This window comes from Molothrus aeneus, unplaced genomic scaffold, assembly GCF_037042795.1.
Source record: "Molothrus aeneus isolate 106 unplaced genomic scaffold, BPBGC_Maene_1.0 scaffold_34, whole genome shotgun sequence".
Lineage (NCBI taxonomy): Eukaryota > Metazoa > Chordata > Aves > Passeriformes > Icteridae > Molothrus > Molothrus aeneus.
The window spans coordinates 925,942-941,512 of NW_027099005.1; the positions used below are offsets into that span (position 1 = coordinate 925,942).

Genomic DNA, 15,571 nt, shown 5'->3' on the forward strand with positions numbered 1-15,571 from the left:
CATTAACACCAATATAAATATGTGTGAACTATCAATAAACTTGGAGACTTGCTGATCACACATATTCTGAGATGCATTTCTTCCGCTGATCTGACACAGGCTCTGCAGGGCTTAGGGGAAGAGGGGGACACGGGTGCCTGGGCTCGGCCAGCTGCCCACGCGTGCAGTGTTGCAGGGAAAATGGCCAGAAGCCCCTTGGCCTTTGATGGTTCTGCGGAAGCCTTTGTGCTGGTGACAGAGCGGCTGGGCAGGGGCCGGAGCTGCGGGGATCCCTGTGAGAGCGGTGCCTGGAGATGGCCACAAGCCCTGTGCCAGGCAGGAAGCGCCCTCTGTGTCCTCCTGCCCGCGTGCTGCTGGCTGGATTGCTGAGGGCTCCCGGCTGCCTCTGGATGGGGCTCCTCTGGAGCTGCTGTGGGGCTGCGGCGCTGCTGCCGGGCAGCTTGCCCGGGCTGGTGCAGCCCCTGAGGGGCTGGGGCGCTGGCAAGCCCTGAGCAATGGGGCTGTCAGAGGCCACAAGCAGCACCCTGGCAGCCGCCTTCTTCCTGCCAGAGTTGACTTGCAAGAGGGATCCTGGGCACTGTGCAACTAACAGCATCAGTGCTGTTGGAAAGCCAAAGGCAGGGAAATCTCAGACCTTTGGTCTTGTCAGCAAAGCTTAGAATTCAACACAGCATTTGATCGGAGACCTTGGAAAGGGCTTCCAAACTTAGGTGCTAGAAGCCAGCGTGCGGATTTCTAGTTGATTAGAGCAGAGACACGGGGAGGAAAGTTGAAGTGGAGGAAAGTTGAGAGTTTTAGGGCTGAAGATCTAGAAAAAATCCAAGTAGTTCCAATGGTAAACAAGAAGCTTAGGATGCAGTGCTGTAGGTTTGTGTGTCCTAACATGATTGGCTAAGGAAGCTTCCACTGTAGCCTGAGTCCAGAAGAGGAAATATTGAAGCATTGGCTCCAAAACAGAAATATCCTTGTTGGCAGTGTCTTCTTGGCCAAGAAGTCCTTCAAAGCTCTTGGAACTACAAGTCTTGCGGCCTTGTGAGCCATGCAGTGGAGATGTGAGCCAAAGTCACCCTTCCTGGCTATGTAGAAGAGAAGAAAAAGCAATGGCATCCTTTAAAAAGCTCAGAGGTCCGCTCTCTAGCTCTTTCCAAACTCCTTCAAATCCCCCAAAGTGGCATTTAGCTCCAAATAGATGACAAGGACTCTTAGTGCTGGCTCTTTGACTCCAGAGCAGCTGCTTTAGGATCTTTCCCATAAGGCTGTGTAGTTGTGTGCCAGAAATGGATCATTTGAAGAAACTTTCCCAAGTGACTTGCATGGAGGTTTCTTTGAAGGGTGTTTGAGGAGAAAGGCTCCCAGCAGAGGTCTGGCCTTTGGCCTAGCTGTGTCCCCTGCTGATTGTCAAGTGTGCCATCAGCTGCAGGGCTTTCTGGGCTAAAAATATCATCAAGTCACTTGGACTTGCTCTTTGTGGCCTCTAAGAGTTGGACCCCATTTTGGGGCAAATTTGGAGAGCTCATCTACAGGTGGATGGAGCAGCTAGGATTTTCCCAGTTGCTGGCAATGGTTCTCCAGGTCCCTGGTGTAAAACGGGGCTCCCCAGCAACTGCGGATCTGCAAGATGATAAACAATTGCCTTGCTTTGAAGAGAGAGGCGTCTGCTAATGAAGGCAGAAGGCTTCTCTGAAATGGAAAATGAACATGCCCTCCCTTCAAATGATTCTAATTTAGAAATTCAAATGCTCTCAGGCAAAGATATGGGGATAGGAGTGAGCCCGCAGAGCCGGGCAGCGTTTGCTGATGCTCTGATCCCTTGCTAAAGATCCTGTGCGGGCTGTCTTAGACACCTGGGGCCAGGCATTCCTTCCAAGCTGGGCCACTTGGGCTGGGCTGGGGGCAGCCCCAGGGCAGAAGGCAGTGTGTGCAAGGGCCCTGGCTGGCACGCTGCAGCACGGTCACCATGCCATGGAACGGAACCCGGTGACCAAGGCCCCTTTGTGACACGTGGGAAATAGAAGCTTGCCCGGCTGCTGGGAATAGGCAACAGGGCAGAACGGGACAGAGTGGTGCCGTGAGGAGCCCCCACACAGCAAACTCATTCCTGTCTGACCTGCAGCCTTTCCCAGGCGTTATTCCTGCAGCTGAGCTCAAGGCCAGACCACGGGACTTGGTGACCCGTGGCCTTGCCGAGGTTTCTCTTCTGCAGCTGCTCTCGAGGGCAGAGCATGGCACTTGGTGCCCCAGAGGCATCTCCAATCCCTGCCACCAGTGCCCTCAAGGCCCCACCACAATCCTTGACAGGAGTCTCCTGTCCTTGTGGCAGGAGCCCTGGAGACCAGAGTGCAGGACGTGCTGTCCTGTAGGCTTCCCCAGGCTTCTGTCTTGAAGGTGCCTTCCAGGCACAACTGCAGGACTTGCTGACTCGGAGCTTTTCCCAGGCATCTCTCCTGCAAGTAGCCACAAATCCAGCCATTAACATGGAGCAGAGACCCCTGAGAGCACCCAAGGTGGCCTGGGGGGAACAGGAGGAAGAAGGCCCTGCAGCTGCCCCAGCATGGGAAACCAAAGAGGTGGTGCCGTTTGAGCTACCGCAGGAGGGTGAGTGCCAGAGCTGGGCCACAGGCTTGGTGCCTGCAGCCAGCTTGGTGACATTGCATCCCATCCCATCCCATCCCATCCCATCCCATCCCATCCCATCCCATCCCATCCCATCCCATCCCATCCCATCCCATCCCCTGGGCCATGCCCATGGACAGGACAGAAGAGGGGCCGGGCAGACACCCCGCAGGGGCCGTGCTCCATCCCCTGGGGCATCCCGGGGCTCTCCCTGCCTGGGGAGCGCAGGGCTGGGCCGTGTTCTCCGGCCTCTCCCGCAGCCCCTCAGCTCTGGCTGCGCTCGCTCTTTGCCAGGTGCAGCCCTGGAGCGCACACAAGAGCAGGAGCCCGCCCGTGGCCTCTTCCGCAGAACAGCGCAGGTACCTGCAGCCATCCCCACCTGGGCTGGGCCTGCTGGCACCGCGCTTGCAGCATTCCCTGCAACATCCCTGGCTTCTTGCCCTTCTCCTACAGCTGCTTTGCAAATTCATCAAGAAAATTCGGGCGGAAGAGACCAGCCCCATGGGCACTGGGCTCAGAGCCTATTCGCACATCTTCAAAACCAAGACCAGTGCTGTTCTGCTGGATATGCTGGTAGAGGAGGGTTTTTCCAACCCAAAGCAAGTAAGCAGCCTGTGGCCAGGCTTTGATCCTCCCAGGAATTGCTTGCTCTCCCAAGCCATGCCTGCTGGTCACTGGAACTCTTGGAGGCCATGGCAGCGTGGTGGCAAGGGAAGCACTTGTCTGGAGAAGCTGGGCACATTCCTCCCTCTGGCCGCTTTCCAAGTGTCCCCGTGCCTTCTCCAGGTGCCCGCCCTGGTCAGGTACATCCACCAGTGGCTCCTGGCCAATCAGTTTGCTGAGCACAGGCTGAACAGGAGCCTGCTGGAACTGACAGAAGCACAGCCCGCTGACGTAGTCGTGACGCTCCTGCGTGTGGCCCCGTCCTGTGACAGGTATGGGGCCCACCTGCCCAGAGGGCTCAGGGCTCCCCAGCCCATCAGCCTGTATAGCCTGGCCCAGGTGTCCGAGCAACAGAGAGTTCCAGGGCCCTCTGGCTGCTCCCTTTGCCAGCCCTGGCACGTCAGGCCTCGAGCCTGCTGCCATGCTCCCTCGCTGCCCCTCAGGGGCCTGTCCCCACAGGCCTGGGCTGCCTGGGTGCTGCTGGCGAGTTGCAGTGGGCAGAGGCAGAGCTGGCAGCCAGCTCAGGTCCCCACTGCTGCCCAGGCCCCCGTGCTGTGTCTGAGACCCCCCTGAGACAGAGCTCTAATCCCACAGAGCTGCTTTCACCATGTGCAAGAGCATCATGTGCTCGCCCAGGACTGCAGAGCCGGCGCTGCTGATCCTCCTGCATGTGCTGGGCAGCTGGCCCAAGCACAGCACATGCACCTCTGATGGGGACAAAACGGGTGTCTTTGTCCTGGCTGTGAGTTTCTCTAACTGGCCTTTGCTGGCCCCAAGGCCGCCTCTCCAGCAGCTCTCCATCCCCGTTCCCCCACTGCATCTCCCTGCTGCAGGCACTGTGCTGAAACCTGGCCCAGGGGCAGCTCCAGGCCCAGCAGGCCCCGTGCTCCCCCTGCCAAGGTCTCTCCGGGCCTCTCCCTGCCAAGCTCAGGCCCTGCCACACGGACACCTGGGCACTGAGCGCTGTCTTGGGGCGCTTTGTCCTTTGCAGGCAACCGTGGTGATGTGGAAGATCCTGCAGGTGCCCTGTGTCCCACATATGGTGACGGTCTATTTCCCCCGCCTCTTTGTGCATCTGCTCTTCCAAGTGTTCCTCAGCACTCTAGATATGCCAGAGGAGGTCAATGCCTTGTGGAAGGGATGCCAGGAGGAATACGGCCTTGCCACCAGCCCCAACAGGTGCTCCATCCCACTCCTCCTGTCCCTGCCATGTCCCTGGCCAGGAGCCAGTGCTCCCAGCATCACCTGGCCTTTGCTGTGCACGCAGGTTTGCAGTGCGGACCCTGAAGTCCCTGCTCTGCCGCATGCAGCACGAGGATGTGGTGGTGGCAATTGAACGCAAACATGGCTGGGACACGCTGTTGTGTGCTGACACCCACCACTATGCCGTGGCTCTGCTGGCCAGGTGAGAGCCCCTTCTCCCCACAGCCTCTGACATTTGTGCTCCGGGCCCAGGGAGCTCCACACAGTCCCCGAGTCGTGGGCCAGAGGGCCTTGTCACCGAGGGATGGCCAAGCAGATTGGAAAAGGCTGGCAGAGGAGGCTGCCCAACAGGAGCTGCCTCCCAAATAGCCCAGGGCCCCTTGCAGGATGCTGGGGAAAGAGCAGAGCTCTGGCTGTCAGTCCTGGCAGAGCTTTGTCCCCCTGGCCCACAGGCTTGGCTCCTTTTTCTCCTGCCAGGGAGATGTGCTGTGTCTCCATCCCCTTGTGCTCCCGCATCGCTCGCTACCTGCTGCGGCTGCTCAGCACACAGGAGCCACGCTGGGAGCTGCCCGCCCTGGCCTTCCTTGTGGAGGTGAGCCTGATGGCCAGCGCTGCCTGGCTGAGCTGCCTCCCAGCTCTCTGCCCTCTCGGAGCCGCAGCCGCCTGGGACGGTGGCCGCGCCCTGTGCTGCTGCCCAGGCCCAGGCCTGTGCGGCTCCGGGCTGCTGCCGGCCGGCTCCCCTGTCACTGCCCTCTGCCTTTCAGGTCCTCCAGTTCCTGGACTTGAGTCAACGGGGTGCTAACAGAGTCCTGCCAATCTTGTCAAGGCAGCTGCAGAGCCAGTGCAGAGAGAGGCGTCGCCTGGCGCTCAGGGCCCTTCTCGAGCTCATTGAGGAGCCCTTCATGGTGAGAAGGGGGCAGCGGCTGAGGCTGAGCTGGGGAATGCAGTCACTTGGGCTTGGCAGGGCTTTGGGTGCTGGGGCAGCTGCTCCCAGCTCTCCTGCCTCCCACTTCAGCTGCCCCAGTGCTTCGGGACAGGCCTTTGGCCTCTGGGCCCTGCGGCAGCAGGATGGCATTTCACAAACTTGTGCTCCGCACAGACCAAAAAAATGTGGAGCCTGACTGAAAGTCTTGTGCAGTTCCTGTGGGACGCAGATGGAGAGATAGTTAGCATGACAGTCATGCTACTCAGCTTTATTATCTTGGACAATGACACACTGATGCCTGGCCCCATCACACTGCAGCTGCTTGAGGCGCTCCTGCCACTCTTTGACCATGTAAGGCTCACTGCCCCCAGCCACGGCCACTGGCTGCTGCCCGCACACTGTGTCCTGTGCATTTGCAGGCCTGCGCCAAGCTGAGCCCCGTGCAGCCGCAATGCTGAGGTCTTTTTTTCTTGCTTCCATACAGAACAATAGCCAAGTGCAGCTGCTCTCCATCCTGCTCTTCCGAACATTGGTGACTCTTCCAGAAAGGGAAAATGAAAAAAAGGCCCTGAAGACACCCCTGCGCCAGAGCCTACTGCCCCTCTTCTTCCACTGCCATGATGGCAATCAGCTTGTGGCACAGGTGAGGACTCGTGGGCTGCTGCTGTCTTCCTGGCAGGGTGCTCGGCTGCCTCCTGGCCTGGCACCTGCCGGGCTGCAGCCTCCTGCAGGCCTTGGCACAGGGACGCGGGTCTTGCGCCCTGGGCTGTGGGGCCATCTCCGCGTCTCTGCTGCTCTCCAGGCTTCTCAGGAATCGCTGCTTTGTGTGGCCGAGTTCCTGAAGAGGAAGGATCTTGAAAGACTGCTGAAGAGCCAGAATCTGTGGAAGTTCAGCGAGTGCCTGGTAAGGACGGCCTGGAAGCCCCAGCCTCAGCCCAGAGAAGCCCCCTGAGGGAGGTGCACAGAGTGTGGGGCTGGCAGCTGTGCCCCTGCCCACTGCTGCAGCCAGAGGCCTTGCAGGCTCTTCTCCAGGCTCCCAAGGGCCCGAGCAGGGGGCCGATGGAGCCCCGGCCTGGCGGGGCTGCAGGGTGGGCCGGCACCACGGCTCCCCGGGCAGCAGCCGGCCCCCTCTGCCCCCTCCCCTCGGGAGCCCTTGGCCAGCGGCTGCTGGCCGCGCCTCAGGGCTGTGCGCCCAGGGGAGGCCGGGGCCGGGCGTAGGCAGCGCCCGGTCCAGGGGCTGAGCCCGCGCCAAGCCTTCCCTCCTGCCGCTCTCTCCAGCTGGCAGAGGACAGCAGCAGAGCGGCCGAGCACCTGCGCCAAGCCCTGCCCTACCTGCAGAACCCACAGGAGTCCCTGCGAGCGGCGGCCATCAGGTTCACGGGTGAGCCACGAGCCCGGGCTCCCTCCCAGGCCCGGCCCGCCGCAGCTCGGCCCCAGCCCCGCCTGCTGCCCCGGCAGCGCCAGCCGGGCCTGGCGCCGTGGAGCCCCGCCTGGCCTGGGCATTGCTGCTGCCGCCCTCTGGCAGCCGTGCCCTGGGGCGGCAGCGTGCGCCAAGGGCCGGGCTGAGCCCTGCCGGGCCAGCAGCCCGTGTGGCCACAGCGCCGGCAGCGCCGCTGGCAGGGAGCTGTGCCGCTGGCGCCCTCACAGGCTCTGTGTTCACAGGGATGGCCGCGCGGCACCTGAGGGGGAAGAAGGAAGAGCTCCGGCTCATCTGCAGCGGTGAGTGAGGCCAGCGGGGGCTGCCGGGGGAGCTGCAAGCCCTGCCCCGGCTGCCGAGGGCTCTGCTCCCTGTGCGCACCAGGGCCGGCGTGGGCAGAGCACACACTGATTTCAGGGCCACTCGGGGGATTCGTGGCCAGCAGCTTCGGGCTGGTCCCCTTGGTCCCTGTTCCCTCCTGGCCATGGCTAGAGCCGGCTGCCATGGCCCTGCCAGGGCGCTCTCCTCGGCTCCCCGCAGATGCGGCATCTGACCATGGCTCTGTCCCTCTCTCTTTCAGCCCTTCAACACCTGACAGAGGACACCAGCAGTGCCGTGTCAGACGTGGCACTTGCAACATTGCATGCCCTCCAGGCACTGCAGAGTGAGCCATATTCCGTCTTCCAGAGCCTGCAAGATCAGCTCCGCAGGGCATGGAGGACTCGGCCTCGTCTCTCGGCGCTCGGCTGGCTGCGCTGCTGCAGCTCTGCAGAGAGCTGATGCCAGAGGCTCTGTCTGCTGGGACCACCTGAGCCAGGGGGAATTTTCCATTTCTTTCAGATTGTTCTTTTCTTCTTTCTGGTTGTTCTTTAGTATATGAATATAGAGTTTGTTATAATACACAGACTCCCAGGAGCTTTCTTCTGCTACCCAGGCTCTGCAGGGCTTAGGGGAAAAGGGGGACAAGGGGGACAAGGGTGCCTGGGCTCGGAGAGCTGCCCAGGCATGCAGTTTTGCAGGGAAAATGGCCAGAAACCCCTTGGCCTTTGATGGTTCTGTGGAAGCTTTTGTGCTGGTGACAGAGCGGCTGGGCAGGGGCCGGAGCTGTGGGGATCCCTGTGAGAGCGGTGCCTGGAGATGGCCACAAGCCCTGTGCCAGGCAGGAAGCGCCCTCTGTGTCCTCCTGCCCGCGTGCTGCTGGCTGGATTGCTGAGGGCTCCCGGCTGCCTCTGGATGGGGCTCCTCTGGAGCTGCTGTGGGGCTGCGGTGCTGCTGCCAGGCAGCTTGGCCGGGCTGGGGCAGCCCCTGAGGGGCTGGGGCCATGAAGGGATGAGGGGCTGGGAAGCCCTGACAGGACACGGCAGTGGGAAGGCACGAGGGGGATGTGTGAGGGAGTGGGTGGCTGTAACATATGCTGGAGGGGGAGTGGGTTGGAGACAGCGAGAGCACTCACCCCGTTGTTCATGTGGCAAACAGTGAGCGTTTATTCTCAAGCCTTTCCTTCTAAAGGGTCTTTGAGAAACCCAGTCTGGATAATTTCATTGCTCTGATCTCTGTGCCTTGTCAGATTCTGGCCAGTGAAATGCTGCAGCCCTGGGAGAGATGTGACTGGGCGAGGCCCCTGGCAGTCAAACCAGGGCTGGTACATTCACACAGCACGAGCCAGCCTGCACTGTGACACACGGCAACAGAGTGCAAGGCACAGCTCCGGGTGCTCCCCAGGAACCTCAGCTCTGGGAGCACTGTCTGCCCCAAGCTCCAGGGGCTGCAGTGGGAGCCCGGCTGGGCTCTGCCCTGGGGCCATCCTGCAGGGACAGCTGGACACAGGGAGCATTCCCTTGCCACAAACAGCCAAGCCAGGGCTGCAGGGCAGCTGCTGCAGCCCAGACTGCACTGTTGTGTGCTGTGCTCTGGGGCTGGGGCTCCCCGCACAGGGCACTGGGCTGGTGTGCCACAGGAGACACAGAAGCTTCAGCTTCAGCCTAACTGAGGTGGGTGCGTGGGCTGGGAAGAGTGGGGAGGCTCAAGGGGATTCACAGAGCTCATCCTGCTGCAAGGACAAGGAAAAGGGAGAGGGAGCTCAGCAGTGAGGAGAGCTGAGGGCTGGAGAGCAGCTCTGAATGACACTAAAATCCCACTGGACCTCTGAGACATTGCTGCTCCTCAGGCAGTGACAGGATGAGTCCCTAAACCTGGGGCTCTGCCTTCCTCATGGTGAGGGGCACCAAGGAAGGCAACAGTGTGATGGAGACTGCAATGGGCTGGGAACTCACTGGGGGAAAAGAGGGAGCAGTTGGGAAGTAAAAGGCAGGTGGAGGAGAGAACCGTTCAGAGAAGGGCTGAGCTACAACTTGAGCAAGCTGAAAAATGTCATTTGGGGTCATCCCAGATTGATTTCATTTCAGAAGTTACTGAACAAGTTTATTTTCTGGGGGGTGTCATGTTTTCCCTTGGAGCTGTACACTCTGCAAACTTGAGCTGTGCTGCCAAAATGCTCAAGCAAGTCTGTGCTGCAGGTCACACCATTTCTTCTTTGGCTGATTCTGGCCCGGTGCTGAGCTCCAGCAGAGCCCTGGCAGAGCCCAGAGCAGCCTCAGCAGCCGCAGAGCCCGGCTGCAAGGAGAGAAAGCAGAAACCACCCGTCAGCTGAAGGCTCCTGTGCCCTTGTCCCAGCCGCCCGCGGTGCCCAGGCCATGCTGGCCGTGCTCAGAGCGGTGCCCAGAGCTGCCCATCCCTGCTGCCTTTGGCACAGAGCAGGAGGGCAGGACATGTGCCCAGCCTGCAGCCAGCCAGGGCACATCCAGCCCTCAGCAGCTGCCCAGAGCAGGATGCTCCTGTGCTCGCTGCCATCTCCCAAAAGCTCTGATCCCACCCTGCCAAGCAGACGGGGACCCACCTCATGCCATCCCCCCCTTGAATGCTTCCTCTAGAAAAAGAAACATCAAATTATTGAAAATAGATTACAGACAATGGGGCAAAAAAGAAAAAAGGTAAAAAATCTTATCTCTACCAGGGGCTTGAGGAAGGCCCAATCCCTGCATGCCAGGGAAAAACCCACCCACGGGTGAGGGAAGCCCAGGCTTTCTCCCTTCCCCCTGCACTGCCCCCCACAATAACGGTGACCCCAAAGCAAACAAGGGCAGTGGAGCAGCCCAAGCCCTTCCTTGCCTGCACAGCAAAGCAGCCCCTGCACAGCTTCTGGAGTCCCACCTCTGCTCCCACCATGGGGCTTTGTTTGTGTCGGGCTGGCTGCCCCAGCCCCAGCCCCAGCCCGGAGCACGGTGGGTGCTGGGGGCTGTTGGCAGGGCCAGGAGCCCACTCCCATTTGTACCCACCCCAGCCCATGCCCCAGCCCTGCCAAAAGCAGCTGGGCAGCGGCTGAAGGATCAGCTGCACCCGCCCCAGCAAAGGGGGAACCTTTGGTTCCTGGTTAGGCTGTGCAATGCCCAAATCGGGAAGCATCCCCCTGTGTGTGGACTCATCTGCGAATTTCCTGTGGAGCCTGGTTTTGAAGAAGGTGCCAGAATCCAAGTCCATCATCTTCAGCTGGTCAGTGGCCAGGTCCAGGAAGAGGTTGTCATCCTTGGTGTCGTCCTCGCTGTCTCCAGCAGCAGCAGCCCCACCTGGTACAGCTTCTCCAGGGGCTCCTTCTCCTTCCCTGGGCTGAGACCAGGCTCTCAGGGTTCTGCCCAGGGCCTCAGCTGTCAGGGAACCAGGACAAGCAAAACCAGCTCAGATGGCAGCCACCAGTGCTGGGCAGAGCAGCTCAGCTCCAGCACAAGGTCTGTGTGTTCCCATCTGATGAGCCCTAGGCAGTGACACGGGCAGCACAAAAAAGTCTGGGTTCCTTTGCTTCTGATTGCCAAGGCATGTGTGGGGCTGTAACTTACCAGGGCCCTGCATCAAAGTGTGCCTGTGGCTCTCTCCCTTCTTCTAGGGCAGATGAATATCCTGCATCCCAGGATGACAGAGCAGCTCTTCCAATGAGGGCCTTTCCACGTCCAGCGTGGATAAACACAAGATCAGATCTTGGCACTCTGGGCACAGAAACCAGAAACCACCGGGCAGTTGGAGAAGGCTCCTGTTGGCTTTGCCCCAGTATTGCCATGCCCAGCCTTGCTGGATGTGCTCAGAGCTGGGCCTAAACTTTCCCATCAATTCCCTGTTTTGGAGGAGAGCAGGAGAGCAGGACATGTGCCACCTCCTCAGCAGCTCCCAGAGCGGGATGGCCACGAGCCCGCTGCTGTCTCCCAGCACTGGGATTCCCCCCGTGGCCAGAGATGAAGATCCACCCTGAGAGAGCCCTTGTGGCAGCGAGAGCTGATGGTCCCAGCTGATGTTCTGGCCCCTCCTGAAAGGGTGCTCCCCACAGACCATCTGGTGCAGCAGGATGCCCAGGGACCAGATGGTAGCTGGCTTGCCATAGTACCAGCCAAAGTGGGTCCATTCCGGGGGGCTGTATGACCGTGTTCCTATGGAATAGAGATGGAGTTCAGCAGGGGGATGCTGCTGCTCCCAGAGCCTGGCCCCAGCATCCCTGGGCATGCGGGGGCTGCCCCAGTGGCATACGGGGTGATCCACTGCCCTCTCGCCAGCACCTGGGACTTGTGTACAGACTTGGGGTTGGGAAAGAAGCCACTGGTGATGGAAGAGGGCTGTGGAAACCCTGGCAAGGCCCAACCATGACAAGGAAGAACCCACTCAGTGCTGGTGAAAAACCATGCTGTTGTGAATTCGAATGAGGCCTGATTTTGAGAAGGAAATAGGCTCTCATTTATCAAAACAAACTACAGAGGACAGGGAGTTTGAGATAAGCCCAAACTCCCACGCAACAACCCAAAGATAACAACATGTCCCAAACACGCTGGGTTCCCCCCATATAGTACATCCCTCAGAAGGAGAGGAACCCCAACCCAACCAAACCCTCATTTTATAACCCCTCTCAGGTCCAGGATTGGTGGGGTTTGGATCCGCATGTTGACTGGTCATTTTCCGGTGTTCTCATTGATCCTTATCGATATTCATTCTGGACCAATCATTTTCTCAGGGTGTCGAATGATTACTCAAGTCCCCTGTCCAATCACCTCCCGCCTCCCTTCGACTATCGCCCCCACCAAACCCTGGACTTCCCCTCCCCAGGACCCACAACAAACACCCATCAACTCTCCCCAAAATAACAATTCCCAACCCAGCCCCAATTCAACACAAATTGAATGTAATAAGGAGCAGTACGTTTGTTCATTAATTAAATCAATAGCTAAATAATTATACAATATAAAAGCAATAACTAAATAGCTAAAACCGCTTGATTCTTAAATGTGCAGCCACACATGGTTGCTTGGCTTGCAGGAATCATATAGTGCTTTGGGAATTCCATGGTAAAGATATAACTTATAAGGAAAAGTTCACCCAGAGGGCACAGAGGAAGGCTGTAACAACAATCCTTAAACTCATAAGAATTGCTTAGGCTTGCAGGAATCGTATAGTGTTCTGAAAATTCCACTGTATAGGTATGCCTTATAAGGAAAAGTTCACTCAGCGGTTAAAAGAGGAGGACTTGGAGCCTTCATCCCACGACCACCAGAAGGCAGAAAAACACCCCCTAGCAACTGAACGGGGAAGCGCAAAAGACAGACCACATCATCCCTGAACCCGGGAGAAGAAGGCAATAAAAGGCGAACCTTGGGGATAGGAACGGTGCGAGCCTAGAGGAGCGGAGACTCCCGGCTGCCCAGCGCTGGACTTTGCTTATTCTTGCTTGCATAATAATAATAATAAAAAAATAATAATTGTATGATCCTTAAATCCAGTGAACTCGTTTATCACACCCATGAAATGTTTTGTCTCACGCAAAGAAGAAAGAAGCCACAAGCCAACACTCTTCTTTATTGCTACACTGTTTTCTTTGGTTACTTCTCTAATAGGAATGACTTTGGGGTGTGATTTGTTTGTTTCTCTCTTTCGTTCCTTGGGGTGCGCGGCGGCTCCTCCGTTGGGTTCGCGGGGCAACGGAGGAACGGCCGCGAGCTCCGGCGGCTCCGCAGCAGCAGCAGCAGCAGCAGCAGACGCAGCAGCAGCAGCAGCAGCAGCAGCAGCAGCAGCAGCAGTGCTTTTCTTGATCGGTTTTCAGCTCGACTTTTCCCTTGCTCCGCATCCCCTTCTCCCTCCCACTCACTGTATTCCCGTCCCGTCCCATCCCGGGCTGTGCCGTCCATGTTCTGCCTCTCCCAGCCTGGCTGATGCTGCGTCCCGCAAGGTGCCCCTTGGCGGGGCCGCCCCGTCCCCGCCCCTGCCCAGCCCGCCGTGGTTCCGCCTGGGCCGGGCTCTCTCCGTACCGGCTGTGGCGCTGCAGGAAGAGCCGCTGGCTCTGGTGCTGGCGGAGCATCGCGGTCTTTTGGCTCGGCCTGGCGCGGGGTCTGGCCCAGCCCCGGCCGAGGCCCCGGCCCCAAACGAAGCCCCATCTGTGGTTCCGCCCGCAGCCACTCCGCTGCCGCCCAGCTCCCGCCCCATGGCCGAGAGCGTGGCCAGCAGCTTCCCTGCTCCGAGCTCCGCCGCTCGCCAGCTCGGCCGCCGGCCCCGAGCCGCTGCAGCCCGGGGCGGCTCAGCAAGCAGCAGCGCGCCGGGCGGGCGGGTGCCCCGGGCAGAAGAGCAGCAGCGCGGTGCCCCCCGCACGGGCGGAGAAGCCTCCCTTGGGGCAGCTCTACCGGCAGGGCCCGCTGCTGTGCAGTGGCGGCTGCGGCAGCGTTTACTCTGGGACCCGGCTCGCCGACGGCGCCCCGGTAAGAGACGGGGCCGGCTCGCATGGCAGCGGCAGGCGGCGGGCAGCGGGCAGTGGGCGACGAGCTCAGCCCACTGCTCACCTTGGCTCGCAGGTGGCCATCAAGCGAGTGTCCCGGAGCGCATCTCGGAGTGGGCGCGGCTGGTGAGTGAGCGGGGCCAGCGGGAGGAGCTGGCGGGGAGGAGCCAGTGGGGCGGGCCGGGCGGGGCTGAGGCGAGGCCTGGCAGGGTGGCAGCCGGAACGCTGCGAGGGCAGCGAGCGTGGAGTGAGCGGGGGCCGCGCAGCGCCCCGGGCCGGGCCATGGCGAGCCGCGGTGGGGCTGGGCAGGGGCTGCCTGAGGCGCGGCGCAGCATCGGCCCCGCTGACGGCATCGTGGTCCCCTCGCAGCGCAATGGCGCCCTTGTGCCCCTGGAGCTGGCGCTGCTGTGGATGGTGTCGTGGCCTGGCTCCACGGCGTCGTGCGGCTCCTGGACTGGTTCGACGTGCCCGAGGGCTTCGCCCTGGTCATGGAGTGTCCGCAGCGCAGTGAGGACCCCTGGTACTTCCTGCACGAGCGGCGGTTCCTGACGGAGCCCGTGGCGCGGGGGCTGTTCCGCCAGGTGCTGGAGGCCGTGCAGCACTGCAGCGGCCGCGGCCTCCTGCACCGCGACATCAAGGCCGAGAATGTCCTCGTCGACCTGGCCACGGGCGAGGCGAAGCTCATCAACTTCGGCTGCGGCACGATCCTCCAGGACACGTTCTACACCCGGATGTCAGGTGAGCCCAAGCCGGGGCCCAGCCGGGCAGCTGAGTTCCCCGCTTTGCTGGCAGAGGGGGAAGAGGGGGGAAGGAAAGAGGGGGAATCCTTCTTCAGCCAGCTGCAGCCAAGTTGCTTTTTGGCAGGGCAGGGGCTGGCTGTTGTGGAACGGGAGCTGGCTGGGAGGGAGGGAAGGAAGGCAGGAGGGAGCAGCATGGGCCTGATGAGCTGCGCCTGTGTCCCATAGGAACGCCGGAGTACAGCCCACCAGAGTGGATCCTCTTTGGCTGCTACCATGGCCAGCCAGCCACTATCTGGTCCCTGGGCATCCTGCTCTATGAGCTGGTCTGCGGGCACCTTCCTTTCCGCACCAACAAGGACATCGTCCAGGGCCAGCTCGTCTTCCCGCCCCGGGTGTCTCAAGGTGGGGATGCGCCTTCAAGGCACGAGGGGAAGAACGGGGTTGGGAGGGGCACCTGGCACATAAGCATCCTGCTCTTGCAGCTGGTGAGGAGGTGGATCTCCTGGGCTTAGCTGGAGGAGGTGGCACCTGTGCCTCTGTGCTGGTGTCCTCCGCAAGAGAGGATCAATAGGAAGCTTTTGGGTGCAGCTCTGAGCACTCCTGGTGTTGCCTGGGCACTGTGGAATGTGGGAGAGCATGGACAGGAGCCTTCTGGTTTCTCTCTGCAGAGTGCCAGCACCTCATCAGGTGGTGTTTATCCATGGACCCCATACACAGGCCATGCTTGGAGGACCTTTTTGAGCATTCTTGGCTGCAGGAGCCCTGCCTGGCCCAGGAGACAGCAGAGATGCATCCCTGAGCACAGTAGAATCCAGAAGCCCAGCAAGCAGCAGCAGCACGCGTCTCGTGGCACTGGAAAAAAACCCCGGAGCGTTTCCCTGCGGCCGCGGCGCGGAGGAGAGAGTGCAGCCGAGGAGATGCTGCTTCCGCTGGTCCCCACGAGCTGTGGAGGGAGCGGCTCCGTACTGCCCGTCCTATTGGAGAAGTGGTGGCAGTGCAGTGAAGGTGACACGGATTGGGACAGAGGAAACATCCCCCTGCAGCTCAATGGCATCGTGATGTCCCCGCAAGCCGAGGCACAGCTGGCGTGTTCTTCTGGAGCACGACGTGGAGCTGGGAACACCGTCCTGGAGCTGGCCACTGGCGGGGCAGAGCCAATTGGTTTTGGCTGCGGCCCCTGCATGAAGGACACGCTCTGCACTCCGATGAAATCA

The 15,571-nt window shown here is 60.4% G+C and overlaps 1 protein-coding gene across 1 annotated transcript; it reads left to right on the forward strand.

Annotated features, from left to right (window-relative positions):
- The first annotated feature begins 13,329 nt into the window (after positions 1 to 13,329).
- On the forward strand, positions 13,330 to 15,156 carry LOC136570428 (serine/threonine-protein kinase pim-1-like). Its single transcript, XM_066570903.1, is given in 4 exon segments — positions 13,330 to 14,037; positions 14,040 to 14,355; positions 14,583 to 14,759; positions 15,026 to 15,156. Coding segments are annotated over 4 exon segments (1,332 nt in total).
- Positions 15,157 to 15,571: the final 415 nt, after the last annotated feature.